The sequence below is a fragment of the Tripterygium wilfordii genome, chromosome 12, assembly GCF_013401445.1.
Source record: "Tripterygium wilfordii isolate XIE 37 chromosome 12, ASM1340144v1, whole genome shotgun sequence".
In the NCBI taxonomy this organism is placed as follows: Eukaryota; Viridiplantae; Streptophyta; class Magnoliopsida; order Celastrales; family Celastraceae; genus Tripterygium; species Tripterygium wilfordii.
This window is the reverse complement of record NC_052243.1, coordinates 1,352,085-1,367,087: the sequence shown is the minus strand read 5'-3', so window position 1 is coordinate 1,367,087 and position 15,003 is coordinate 1,352,085. Positions and strand designations below refer to the sequence as shown.

Sequence of the window (15,003 nt, the reverse complement as noted above, 5' to 3'; positions counted from 1 at the left end):
AAAAATAGGGCTTCGATGAGGATGGCCGACGATAAATACATACATTAGAAGAAAAACAAAAATTCTAGGACGAATAGATCAATCATAGAAGGAGACACAAAATAAACTAAAACCACATAACAAAATCAGATGACCTCCTTTCTCCCTCCTTTGCAAGAACATTTGTAATGTCATTTCTTTCACTTAATATGTGATTTACTACTAACCTTCATAGCTCAAGTTTTATAAGGCATAGGACATTCTGAATATGATTGTATTTCCATGGTGATTCTTAAGACTGATTGGCCCATCTGCTTAGTGCGGGTAACAAGTGCTTTTGTGGGGATTGTAATTAGTTACTAACTATTAAGTACAATGTTTAATGTTTGTATGCAGGCGTGGCATATTTTATTTTGTGGGGATTGTAATAGTTACTAACTATTAAGTACAGCAAATCTCAGGTGCGCACGTTCGTAAATATATGTTTGGACGTTCGTAAATAAATATATGATAATTGTTAAATACACATCCATTTTTGCTAAATACACACAAATTACTGTATTGGGAGGACACAGATCCCATAATTGTGAGACAGAGATCGATGATAGATGATAACCACTTTTATTGCATAAAAAGTTAAGGCAAACATGTTTCTCAATAAAATCACATCAACAAAACACATCTCCCAATATAATCACATCAAGAAAACATAAATTCCTATATATTTTCCTTTCCACCCAACATGGTGTCCAACAAATTCTCACGCCCTCCATGTTGTCCCCAATAAAACTACACTAAAACATAATCTTTTAATATAAAACACATCTCTCAATATAACCTCATCAGTAAAACACAAAACTCAATACAATCACATCAACAAAACACAAAACCTCATACATATTTGTTGGCCTAAACAATATAACACCCTTACGAGTGTTATAATGTCCATCCATCAATCCCAATTTTCAAACAGCTACTACTACTCCTCCTAAACCTGCCACTAGCCCCCTTTGAAGTCCACTTCCTCATTCTTTGTCTTCCCTATTGCTATCTACTTACTGTATAATCTTAAAATTGATTAAACAAATATGTTATCTTCTCCGAAAATTATAAATATCTCGATAGTTTGATATTCTAACTATTGAGTTGGACGTATAAAATTTAAGTGAATTCGTGAGCTAAGCATATCCCACATGAAATCTTGTGTGTATAAATCAATAGCTAAGATAAATGGGATATAAACCGATGAAATTCATATTATTATTGTATTTTATTTAATTATTTATTAAAAACACACAGATAAGATCCACTTCACATCCAACACTCCATGATACATTGAGATCACTTTTTAAAATTCTCAAACATCATCCTTTGATATTTGACTACAGACATGAGACAGAGACATCTCACAGAAACCAAATCAGGATTGGCAAAAGATTCTTTCACTGGTGGATCAGTGTCCCATGTGTTTTAAAAAAAAATTGTGTACATTTAAATGCACCCAATAAATATTTACGGACGTCCACCTTTTTATCTGTAACAAAAAGTTAATTTCCTGTGGGCTCGACTCGTTGGTGCTCGACATGTGAACAATAATATATATATATGCGCACTAATGAAAGTAGCATGACTTTTTGTCTTAATGACAAATGGCATTTTCTTAGTCAAAACAAATTAATACCACTATTATGTCATAACTTTTTGGATTGTTCCAATTTTGAATGATGAATTGGAAATCAACACGGGAAAAAAAATTATCAATGGTACTTGTATACTATGTCATTTGTTGACATGGTGTGCCAGAATCAATAAAATTGTGTTATTTCACAAACATTTGTAATAATAAATGGGTGGTTGAGAATAGAGATAAATAATTTGTAATTTAAATATTAAAATATAGTAACCTCACGTGAATTTGACACAGTTCCATTGATTTTGGTATGGCAAGGCGACTGGATGATTACTTAATTTGCATATTTATTGCAATCGATATTATTAATCCCCACCGTATATAATGGAGATCAATAATTGTTTATCTTTTTATTTCCACAAAAATTCATGATAAAAAAGGTAAGCCTTTTTTTAATGGGTTTAGGGTGAATTCCAATTTAAAATGCTTTGCACATGCCGAGTCAAAACGAGTGGTGGATTTTAGCTTTTGTCACTTGGGGGCTCCACAACTACAAGTGTTGCCGTCCAAAAGAAAGAACAAACAGATCAATGTCAATGTAATGGTCTATCAATTAATTATATGTGAATTGAAAATGTTAATCAACTTTTAAAAATTTATTTTTCAATCATAGATGCGACGGGTTTCACGATAAATGTGTGACCCCCATTTTTGTTGTGTTTTATTATAATAATTGGATTTCGTATTCACATTTTTTATTCACAGAGAGGAGAATTTGTGTGTGTATACATATATGGTGTGTATCCTTTTCATGCTTGTCTTTATAGTTAAATAATAATCATATGATTGTCAATTTGTCATGGTGAGTTAAGTGGATAATTACATGGGCTTCCGAAAGGTATTGAGATTTGATAATATATGATAGAAGGGTAGGATTAATGCTGTGATTTAGTAATTATTATCAACTCATCACTAGTGGAAGTTACTATATGTTTGGAAGTGATTTGGGAAACTTTTAAATTAATTTATTACCTTCATTTGTTGACCTAATTTTCCACTTGTAGGATCTACTAAGCCCCTATCATTTGGATTTGTGATTTCTTTTCTTATCTAATCACCTCTTTAGATTATGACTTTAAAAATGTTATAATAACTCTCTTGTTTTCTATTCCAGATCTGGTTTCGATTCCAATTCTAGTTCTATGTGCGAGCCAAACATAGCTTAAGTAGAATGGTTGAGAAATATACTATTCTATTCCAGATTTGGTTTCGAATCGACGAGCAACGGAGGAAGACCCGAATTGGACTTGTGGGTACTCATTTTGACACGAAACTCCAAAAGTTTAGGATCCATGAGATGATATTTTAATCTCAGTGTTGGTCAGATCCAATGATTGAGATGATAGTTAATAAACTTTATGTGGGCATCCATATGTTTTACGGGCATAGATATACGTATATTTTACATGATTTTTCCATGCTTAATCACTTGATTAATTAATGAATGAAGTGAATGATTAATTATATGTCATTGACTTATAATTAATTCTTTAAGTATAGTGTCTTAACCATATTTGGAACTGGAATCACCGGGTCAACCCTTAGTAAACGCTTTTCCGTATGGTTTGAATTTCAAAAGTATGTTCATAATCACATAATTACATGCAAGAGGAGAATATACATATACATACATATATATATATAGTTACGATATGGATCCTAGTAGCTGATATTTCAGTTGTCAAGTTATATGTATGAAATTTTATGCACATAATGTGGGATTGGTGGAGCTCACGAATTTATTTGAATCATGTACGTTTAACTCAACAATTAAGATCATCGAGATAATAAACTGTTAGGATCTTTATGATTTACGATAACGACTATTTGAATCACGTTTTTGATATCCCTTTAGATCTCTCACTTTTTGCGTAGTAAAATTTGCTTTAGTCATAGTGTTTGTAAACAGTGTAATCATTACATGGAAGCATATACAATGACTACAGAAGAAAAGAATGTCGGCAGCACTAATAAAGATCAATTGAGTAGTATGTATTTCACAAGGCCCATATCATCTTTTATAAAATAAGCACATGTGCAATATGCCCACTTGAACAAAAAAAAGTGATCTGGGTCCCTCCCCTCTCAAAATGTCTGTAGTGGGCTTCTTTCTTTAAAGGGATCCAATCCATAGCTATACACATATGGGCTGGCTCTAAAGTATAAACTCGCCAAGCCCATCATATGACATATGGGCTAGCTACATCTCTAGAAAGTAGAAACCCATCCATAGTCATAGATATGCAAATGGGCTGGCTGTAAAAACTCGTCAAGCCCAATATGACATATGGGCTAGCTATATCTCTAGAAGCCCCTCAATTGCTTCAATAGTGATTCTACACTTGCAAGTTGTAATCCTATTCAGAGATTTGGGGGCTCCGCAATTCCTTATCATCAGAAAAAAGAAAGTCAAACAAGTTTTGAAAACCAAAAAATAAAAATGTGGTGCGATGTGATACACATTTCAAACCATTGGATTCAAATTGTAAATTTTACAATTTTAAACGAATTGCGGAACTCCAAATCTCCTCTTAAGTGCTATTAAACATGAAAAAACAAACAAAAAAAACTCGAGAGTACAATGGCATATAAATACCATAATTTCAACATTAATTATAATCTTGATTTCTATAATCCAAACCACATAAGGATACATTCACTATGTTACAAAGGCTAAACACAAGAATATCATCAATTCAAGCAGGTGATTTATCGAGCTCGGTTAACTCTTGATCACCCTCTATGTTAGTATATGGTTCCGCACAAGGTCCATACCACCAACTACAGACAACAAAATAGAGCAAGTTAATGAAGCTCAATATGGCAAGAACCCAATAGTAATTGTCATAGCGACCCCTGTTGATGTTGTTGGAAACCCAACTTTCTTTTCCTCCTTTGGAACTAATGTGATCCACACTGCTCAAAATCACACTTGCTAACAAGTTAGCCACGGCCATGCCGAGTCCGAATAGAGCAGAAGCAATGCTTGACATACTTCTTGGGAACTCAGAGTAATAGAACTCTGTTTGGCCTATAGCATTGAAGGCTTCAGCTAAACCGTTCAAGCAGTGTTGCGGCACAAGCCACATTGCACTCATGTCTGTAAGTACTGCTTGACCGTTGTTTGCAAAGCCTTCCCTGATTGCTCTTCTGCGTCGAATGTTCTCAACGATTGCTGAAACTGTCATGGAAAGGAAGGAAAAGAATATCCCAAGTCCCATTCTTAGTTTAACACCTAGCATTACAGGTTTACCTTTGATTTTCGATGCTAAGGGAAGGATTGCTCGATCGTAGAGAAGTATCCAGATGGTTAGAGTAATAATTGTGAACATCCCAAACGAGGCTGCTGGTATTTGGAATCCTGAAGAAATGTGTCGGTTCATTGAATTGGCTTGGAGCAATGGGAATGAGTTTTGGCTAATGTTGATCGACATTATGGCACCTGTAGTCCATATTGGGATAACCTTAATGAGTGCTTTGAGCTCTTCTACTTGCTCTATCGTGCATAGCCTCCAAGGGTTTGAAGCTGATCCATCCAGTGCTAAATCTAGTTCGGGATTACTGATGATGCAAGCTTTATTCAAGAACCTGGTAGTATTAATTGGACAAGATTAGTTGAAACAGCATCAGCGACCAAATTACTAGACAAGTTTGATTACATTGATTGTATTGATCAAGTGATACCTTAATTTATCCGTTGGCGCAACAAGGTTTGAGTCTTTCTTCTGATGGTAACCTCCTTTTGAATTTAGAGGAGGAAAGGAGAGCTTTCGATTTTTATAGGAAGCGACAACCACCTGAACAAAACCTGTGAATAAACTTTGTTTTGCTTTTCGCTTGATATAAAGAGGAGATGCAAGGAAGAAGGACAATGCCGAGAAGAGCATGATAATAGCAGGAACTCCAAATCCTACTTTCCATCCAAGATGATCTTGAATGTAAACGATACCAGTTAAAGCAATCAGCACAGCAACAGCTGAGGAGGCATAGTACCAGCCAAAGAAACTCTCCAAGATCCTCTTGTTTCCCGAGTTGACTTTATTTTGCAACTGATCTGCTCCAAATGCCAAGGAACATGGCCTAATCCCACCAGCGCCTATTGATATGAGGACAAAGGAGGATATTAGAAATGTCATTTGCCCTGCAGTCGGGGATTTACAACCCTGAGTAGATTGATCGCAAGGTGGAGGCTTTATGTGTGGAATCATTGTTGTAGACCATAAGAGGACCGTTCCCTGTATCATTCCAAATTTCATGAGAAGATTAGTATTTACGCGCCCACAATACAACCACAGCTGAAGGACAATATATTTCCTGGTTCTAATACAGACAAGAAAAATTTATCAGAATGATGCATGTTTCTCTGTCAATAATAACAGAAATATTACATTGTTTTGGCCACAATAACTAAGGTGGACATTAATTAAAACACACTTTACAAACTTTTTTTTTTTTTGAAAGGCCCACAGGCCACACACACGCTAAGCCATGCCCGAGGGGCATGAATGCCACCACTACGGATGGAAAACTACCCAAATCCCAAACCCCCTTGGTGAGAATAGAACCTTGGACCTCAAGGTCCTGGGCAGACAACCTGACCAACCAGGCTATCTAATTAGCATCTGAATGCTATATGCACGTACCTAAAATTCTTTGGATATGGCTCGGATGATGATTAATAGCTTGAATTCTTGCAGAGAGTTTCTTCCATTAGGACTAGTTATCAAACCATCACAAAACCATTTGTTTTAAAAGAATCCCAACTGGGTCATCAGTAACAAGCCCCGTTACCGTTAATCATTCTCTTATGGCCAAAATTTAGTGTATAATTTCATGTGTTTGATCTGTGATACATGCTAAACCCTCTGGCTCTACACAGTTAGATCTCAAGTCCAAAGCCAACCCTTCAGAGAATAGATTGGTGAGGCCATGAATCGTAGGTCTTTGAATCTAGGCCCAGCCCTTTAATTCAAAAGGGGAAAAAAATTTTAAAAAAAATCTTTACAAGGTGACGTATCACCTAATCTGCCAGAACATGCACAAGTCACATGACACAAACTCATAGGCAGCGGAAAAGCGGGTCAGGTGGGGCACTCCCCACCCAACAATTGTTTTGTATTTCTGTCAGAATCAACAAGTCATACTCATAAACACACACACATAAAGATGATTCATCAATTGTTTAGCATTTCAATCCACTCAGAGACAACTATCAATTGTTTAGATAATAATAACTTTGCCTGCTCATCAGAATCAATTGGCGGCATAAAAAAGAAGACAAAATAAAGAGTCTGAAGATCAACGTTACCAAGAAACTGGCGATGCAACCCAAGGCAATGGTGAGGAATCGACCCAGATATGAATCAGAGACAAAAGCACCCAAAAGAGGCATGAAATTGGTAGCAGCTGACCAGAAGAAGAGTATGTTGGTGCCTTTAGCTACTGTCACTCTGTAATCTCTCATCAAGTAGATTATCATGTTAGGCATCAACCCATAGCTTGAAACCTTCTCAAATGCCTCATTTGCTGCACATATATACATATACATAATCATACATGTATCACAACATAAATATACAGATGAATTGAAGATCAAACGCATGTACCTATTATGAATGGCATGGTAATTAGGCCTCCTTTCGGTCTCTTTGGGGTCTGTTGGGGATTCATCTCTTCCTGATCTGAACTGGGTTCTCCCATTTTCTTTGGCACAATTTGTCGAACACACAAAGAACGAAGATGGAATGAAAGGGAGAGAGAGTACTATAAAAATCTTTTGTCTTGTGGTTTCATAACTTATATGATTTTTAGTCAAAAGTAGAAGCAATGCAAGACTAGTTTGGGAAGCTAGCGTGTGTCAGTTACTATAGTACAGTAGTACACAATAGATACCTATTTATATATATACACTGCATCACAATATTACATATAAATTAGTTCATTGAGTTGGAAAAAAACACACCACGATCTGTCCTACCAGTTGCAGCTGTATTGTGATCACTTTTTCTTTCCCTTTGCACATTGAAAGAGAAAATAGAAGAGAAAAGAAAATTCACTATAACGTTTAAAAACTGACAAGCGGCTCTGTCATGTGCTGAAAAGAAACAAGAAATCAAACATAAATCTCATGTGGGTGCAAAAAACTGAAAAAGGGTTTCACTGTTGATAAGGTTGGTCCACTCTCCATGCTCTATCTAGTCTTTCAAAAGAGATCCAATGAGAGAAAGAGTGGGCAAAGGCCATTTGAAAATTGGGCCAATGACAATCTATTATGTGCTTGATTGATGGGTGCAATGCATGCATATGGTGTGTCTAGTCTGATCCATTGGACAAAAACATTTCAGCTACTGACACCAAAATTTCAGCTTTTTTTTCTTCTTCTTTCTGGGTTTGTTGAATTTTAAGTTAGAAAGTGTTCTATTGAAAAGCTGTGTAATACAGAGAACATATAGAGATTTCCTATGTAAAGTTTGGTTGGTGAACACATGGTGAAGCATATCCTAGTTTATGACCTCAATTTGATTCTATGCTTTTGTGTAACCATGTGGGTTTTCATATCTTATTTTTGTAGGAAAGCGGGAGGGGGCTCGAATTTGAATATCACCCAACCAATTCAAGTATATGTCTTATCCAACTCAACCCAACTCAATTGAGGGTTGTTGGCGGATTTTCGTATCAACCCTAAAAGTATGATAAGATTACATACCATATATTCATAAAGTGCTTGTGTGTTTTGAGAGATGAGTGATGTTGGACCATCCAGGCACTTCTAGTAGCACTCAATATTGGTGTGATGTTGGCGACTACATACTTAATCCTGATCAGGATCCAACATTCTTGTCAAGAAATCCCAATTTAGAAGCCTAGTTACAATGAGATCTCTCGAGAGTCATTGTCTCTGCTATTAAATGGTTGGTCCATCTTTAAGTACAAGCATGAAAAATTGAAAACAGAAAAAGGGTAGTAAGAGAGGAAAAAAATTGAAAAAACATATCTGCTATGTAGTTGTCAAATGGTAACGAAAATAGCATTGAATTATTATTTGGATGTAATTAAGTGATGATGCAAACAATTGGTTGAAGTTCAAGCATCTTGTGGACCAAAAGGCTTGGGTGTCTTGCCTATTTCGATGATCCTTAATAAAACCTAAGTTATAGAGCAAAACAATCATGAAAGGAAACAAAAAACGAAAAATGTAAAAGTATCTACATCAAATTCCTTTTAACATATTTTCATACCATCAAAATTTTAATGTTCTATATTTGACACATTACCTATCTAAATAAAAGAGATATTATTATTTTATTTTTAAGTAATTAATTATTGATAATTAACTATATGTAGCAGTTTTCAATGCTATCCTTCATCTTGTTACTCTTCGATGATCAGAAGCTACTTCATTGGACGGGTGAGAGAAGCATAGAAAATCGAGGGCATAAATGAAAAATGGTTACAAAATTTCTCCAAATTGTTAAAATGAGAAAAGTTCAGAAAAGGCCATACATTGTAAAAAAAAAACCTCGATTTTTGAGACGTGAGATTGCCGTTTGGTGATGGTAAACCATTTATGGTTCAACAACAATATATTGTTGCCCAAAATGGTCTACCAAACGGGGCCATGGAATGCATGCTACTTGAAACGTTCAATTTTAAAACCTTCTTGCAGGCAGAGCAATGGCGGCATTCGATATGTACGCGTTTGGAATACTTATGCTGCAGGCAATAATGAAAGAACAATCGCCAATTAATGACATGAGCATGCATGTTACAGAAAGGGCTCAACAGGTGCCTCGCAAAAAAGACCATGTGGTGCACCGTTCGTTTACTAAGCGAGGTTGCACATTGCAACAAGCCGGAGAGATAACAACACTCGCACTGGATTGCTGCAAAACAGAGTCAGATCAACGCCCAACCAGTGAAAGGGTTTTGGCTGTGGTAACTCGCATGTATGAGGGCATGGCACATTCAGCATTAGGCCTGTGCAAATGAAATTGAAAACCAGACCAAAGCGGGTAATCGGACTGGTAGGTCCGGTTTGGATCGGTTAATTGACCGAGTTTGGTCAAACAGTTTCAAAAACCGAAACCAACCGAGTTAAGTCGATCCGGACATGATTTGAAACAACTTACAATGACATTGCTAGTGCTTAATTTTTACGAGTTTGAGAAATGCTCAGCTTCCCCAGTATGCTCTTCAAGAGCTCCCTTCTCCGGCCTGGAAATTGTGGAATCAGACCATAGAAATTGTGGAATCAAGTAATCAACGACGAAATATTCATATTGCCACGGATCTTCTCCAGCCTGCATTTTAAGCCAAATCTGTATGCTGATCCAGAAAAGTTGGAATTTCATGTAACTGCCAATCTGTAAATTTTACTCCTTAAAAGTTGAATAGAATTCAAAAAACTGCAAGCAAGCCAGTATACAACACAAATGCCATGTCATGATTACATCGCACAGTTTCAAATTTTCAATGGAAATGCATGAACAGACGAAGTGCAATAAAAATGATAACAAATTTGTTGTTCGGTTCAATCTCTCGGAGCAGTATACTAGTTATCAGACTGCGAGATCACTCTATCTGAAATGAAGATAGTATTGGGCTGACAAAGCATAGTACAAAAAATATTGATCAAACTGCAATGCTTGGCTCATTATCACATGTATGTTACACATTTGATCCATTGAGTCATTCCAGAATCACGGTAAGGTCTAACCTCACCGTGAGCCATAGCGTGGTAGATCCGACAGGTGGATTCAGGCATCAGCCTCAGACCATTCCTCTATTGATGGTGTTGCAACGCCAACATTTTTCATGTCAAATATGTTTGCTGGTCCAGAAAATTTACAACTTCATATCAGTACCGATCTTCAAATTGAAACTGCTAAAAAGTAATCTAAGAGGTTTGAGACATACTTTCTAAGGCAGTCGGGAATTGTTGAACTGAAATATCTAGGATAGGGTTTGGGATAAAGGCTCGATGATGATGATGACATATCTAGGATGTGTTCAGGTCTGCCATACAATTTATAATAGTGGCAAAAGTCTTTATGCTAGCTTTCACTACAGTTCGGGTCGCATTTAAGTGCCCATGGGTTTGCCTGGCCAGAATAGAAGATCTACTGAATGGGTCGTTATATGACTCAATATAAAAATAACGTAACTATCAAGGGTTGACAGATACAAAACAAAATCAATAAGATTTCTTGATCCCACCATCAGTCATACAAATATTTCCTTGAAAAAAGAAAGACGTGAGCTCAATGTAGGTAATAAAGTGCTAATTAAAGTATTGAGACTTAGTGTTAATGGCAGCTAAACATAGAAATAAGCACAAGTAGTAGTATGAAAATATTATGCTGGAATATGCAGCCCATCATAAAACTTACGAAGAAGGGAAAGTTTGAACAGATCAACCCTCTTAAAGTCTTGATTAATTAGCAGGTGAAATGGATTGTTATGGTTTTGACTGGAGGTTAGATGCAGAAAAAAAGAAGCACCATACCACTTGTTTGAAAAGTTTGGTTCCATGTCCGCCAGTCATTTCCCTCCAGTTTCTTGAATTAATTGACACTGGTAGCTGGTATATAACAGTGCTGTTTGTTAAAAACACAATCCCATGCTAGTTTATGGCTTTACGGTCAATGTGAACTAGCACTCTATTGTTTCAGTAAGCATCTTCAAATTCTAATTAGAAAATAAGTAGCTCACTGGTAAAAGGGGCTCTAGTGAATATGAAAAGTGGATTGAGATAACTGTGTTTCCTATTCAATCTATGGTAACTGTTTTCCTTGGGTCAGAACTCTTATTTAGGATATATCCACAGGAGCCCTTGAACTGCCATCGAAAAAGTTTCTACATAATGCAAAAAACAAAAAGTAACAGGAATAAATTCCATCACATCCATGTATACGTACCGATGTGTATATCAGGTGTAGCTGCAGCAGTGGCATCAACAAGAACAGTAATAGATTCATAGTCCAGAGCTACAGCATCAAAGACAGTCTGCCGGATACAGTTTGGAGTCTGAACACCTGGAGATACAAATCAAGATAGTAAAAGCGGTAAAAGAAACCATTTAATCAAAATCCAGGCAACCCGTCAACCAGATGGATCAAAAAGACTTCAATAGCCTTAAACTTTCATTTACCAACAATTACTAAACTATCAATCCCAGCACTTTGGAGAAATGAATGAAGATGAGTAGCAAAGAATGCACTGAACCGTGTCTTCACCAACTTATAATCCCCATCTTTGATCTCAAGGCCATCAACCAGTTTTGCTCCCTCACTTCCCTTTGAGGTTGGACCCACTTTTCCGGGAGGATACAAGTGTCGACGAAAGCATTCAACATCTCTCCCCAATGGGTCATGCTCACGAACGACCTGGAAAAAAATTTCAGAAACATCAGCACATCTAAATTTATAACCCTGATTTTTACCCCCCACAAACCATCCAAAATTTAAAGTGTTAAACATCTTCTAATTCAAATCAAATCGAGGAGAGAACGAGAGAAAAAAGAACAAGATTAACAAAGTGTAAGGAGAACTAAATAAAGTGGAAGCCCCCTTACCCAAAAAAAGAAAAAAAGTGAGCCCATAATACTGCTTTTCATGTTGTATTAGACTGAACAACACAGCTTCTGCTTTGAAGCAATCACAGTCCCTCAAAACGAATAATTCACGACAATCAAACTAGTCAATTTTTCATGCTTTCTGGAACAAAGTAACAAACATAACTGTGAATAGCACTTGAATTGTTCATTTCTCCTGTTTTGATGAAAATTATCCTTTAGGGTAACAAATATTTTGACAATGAAGAAAACCTATTTGTTCATCTACGTATTTACTATTTACTTTTCAGGGGAAGACAATTCATTGGTCAAATTTTTTTGCAAAAACAAACAGAGCACTTGGGCCTAACTAGCTTAAACAGGTATTTCCCATAGAGCTTGGATTAAATAACCCAGAAAAAAAAAGAAAAATAGAAGCTGTTCCATGTAAAACCCAAAGTAATCCTCTTTATTTTCCCTGGAAATTCCCCGGAAACAAAGAAAGATTCAGGAAGGAGGAAAATTGAAAGGCGAGCAAAAGAAGTGAAGCTTACCCAAACAACGAGGATGCCCCTCTGCCTAGCAATTTCAACAGTCTTGACCACATTTGGGACAATCGCCTTGCCCCCATTTACCCTCATCAACCCATCTTCAAGTACAAAATCATTCTACAAAAAAAAAAAAAACAAGAATCTTGATACTTTGACATCAGTTACAAATATAAACATCTACAGGCTACACATAGAGATAAATATAACTACATGCCAATGAACGGGGAGCTGGGAGATTGCATTCATTTATCTGCAACTCTTTATTGTTCAAGCCTCAAATTTGTCATCGTTTTCGACAAGATTTATTATTTTATCAGGATTTCGTAATTTCCTAGAGATACTTGTAATACATGAGAAGAGAGGAGAAAAGAGAGACCTGCATGTCAATGACTAAAAGAGCTGTGTGCTTCCATTTTTCTCCCATGTTTCTTCTCGTTCAAAGCAACGTTCAGACCAAGGGCTTGACTAGTTCAGTAGTTCCTATGTAGACTGTACAGGTGGCAAACGGACCTCGAGCCCGTCAGCATGGCGTAGCTCGTTTGGGGCCGAGCCCGTTGACCAAGGTTAACTTGCCCAGTTAGGCCCAGCCCAGCAACTCTTCACGGGCTGGGATTCACGCCCATCATGCCCGGCAAGACCTGTTGACCAGCCCACCTGGCCCGTCCTAATTTTAAAAATGATATGTTCCTATCTAGAGCCTAGAGCCTAGAGGTGGCAAACGGACCTCAAACTCAAACCCGTCAATCCGGCGTTGACCGTTTGGGGCCGGGGCCGGGCCCGGGCCCGGGCCCGTTGAACATGGTCAATGTGCTGTGCTAGGCCCGGCCTAGCATCTTTTAACGAGCTGGGATTCCAGGCACAGTTTAGGGTATCTTTAGTCACACTCCGATTTTTTTTAAAGATACCCCGTCAACTGATTTTTATAAGGGGTAATCAACTTAAATTAGGGTATATTTAAAAAAAATCGGGATGTGACTAAAGCTACCTCACGATTTGTTGACCGGCCCGCCTGACTTGTCCCAATATTAAAAAGGGTAGGCCAGGTAGGCCCTTGGGCCATAATTTGCATGACCATTGGATTTGGTCTTCACGGACCGTCATGGCCCATGAAATTAAACGGACGGGCCAGAACGGACGGCCAAGTCAACGGACCACTACGTGGGCTGGAGGAGTTGTATATACCCTTACGGTCTTACCCTACGAACACGATAAATTTTAGTCACATCCCTATTTTTACAAAAGACACACCCCTTGTTAAACGAACCTCTTAAAATTGTAAATTTTTATAAATACACCCAAAATACACTAAATCTTAAACATTTTCAAAGAACACCCTAATGCATAAAAACAGAGGACAAACAAGGGGTGAAGGGGAATGCTAACCTAAATCAAAAGAACACAAAGCTTTTTTCGTGTCCAGTATAACACGAGTAAAAGCAACATCCAAGCCGCCAAGGAAGATTTGAGGGTCTACGGGCATTTGTGCCCAATCACCATTTCTTTGCTATCAAACACCATTGTGTTGCAGCTGTGATCTACCCGAGCCTTTGGCACCTAAGTTGGGATAAGAATGTGGAAGCTAAATTCAGAAGATGAAAATACACAATAATTCACAAACCTTTGGAAATTGACCATTTGAAATGATGAGCAAGTTTGGTAGATCCCCTTTATCAGCTGCTTCTTTATTTATGGCCGACAATAATCTTGTAGAACTAAGTTCATGGATACTTTCTTCAATTCGGTGTACCCATCTTGCAATTAGTTGTACCATGACCTCGACCCATCCCATCCGAACCTTCTGCCTAGATCGATGTAGAAGTGAAGGCACTCAACGTTGGAAAACTCCGGTGGAACAGCAAGCCATTGACAACCAAGTCTGCCGGAGTTCTCGTAGGAGCCGTCCGTTTCTTAATCTTCGATTTCATCTGCAACAAGAACAAAAATCAGGATTTTGCCTTCGTGGTTAAGGCAGACATCTCTCTACTCTGTTTTCAAAGAACATGGGTTTGGGGTGTTATGAGCCGACATCCAAAAAAAAAAAGAACACGGTCAATGTTAAGTCAACTTAAATCGGAGTGTCAGGGATGTGACTAAAGTTTACATATTCTATTAACATGGAGTCCTCGTGCTGGATATCTTGCGCGCAGAGTCGTTGAACTAATTTTTTTTGAAAGGTTGACATGCAATCGTTGAACTAGTGGTCAGTCCAGTTCCACGTCATTGGCTTTTAC

At 37.4% G+C, this 15,003-nt stretch overlaps 2 protein-coding genes across 6 annotated transcripts; both read right to left on the bottom strand.

Moving 5' to 3' along the window:
• Positions 1 to 4,251: 4,251 nt before the first annotated feature.
• On the bottom strand, positions 4,252 to 7,585 carry LOC120010375 (protein NRT1/ PTR FAMILY 1.2-like). The gene is made up of 4 exons (XM_038861150.1): positions 7,276 to 7,585; positions 6,978 to 7,195; positions 5,354 to 5,904; positions 4,252 to 5,257 (listed from the first exon to the last, which is right to left on the bottom strand). The coding sequence occupies exons 1-4, from the start codon at positions 7,367 to 7,369 to the stop codon at positions 4,366 to 4,368; spliced, it is 1,755 nt and encodes a 584-aa protein (XP_038717078.1). The 5' UTR covers positions 7,370 to 7,585; the 3' UTR covers positions 4,252 to 4,365.
• A 2,487-nt stretch (positions 7,586 to 10,072) lies between these two features.
• LOC120010378 (probable inactive nicotinamidase At3g16190) lies at positions 10,073 to 14,781 on the bottom strand. 5 transcript variants are annotated; one of them, XR_005470870.1, is made up of 6 exons: positions 14,391 to 14,781; positions 12,776 to 12,889; positions 11,820 to 12,054; positions 11,587 to 11,703; positions 10,586 to 10,770; positions 10,073 to 10,499 (listed from the first exon to the last, which is right to left on the bottom strand). XR_005470870.1 is itself a non-coding variant. In XM_038861153.1 (5 exons), the coding sequence occupies exons 1-5, from the start codon at positions 14,559 to 14,561 to the stop codon at positions 10,426 to 10,428; spliced, it is 711 nt and encodes a 236-aa protein (XP_038717081.1). In that variant the 5' UTR covers positions 14,562 to 14,777; the 3' UTR covers positions 10,073 to 10,425. The 5 variants fall into 5 exon arrangements, 4 of the variants coding, with proteins under 4 accessions (XP_038717081.1, XP_038717084.1, XP_038717082.1 ...); XM_038861153.1 differs by lacking the exon at positions 10,586 to 10,770 and having other exon boundaries at positions 14,391 to 14,777; XM_038861156.1 differs by lacking the exons at positions 10,586 to 10,770; positions 14,391 to 14,781 and adding an exon at positions 14,156 to 14,348.
• Positions 14,782 to 15,003: the final 222 nt, after the last annotated feature.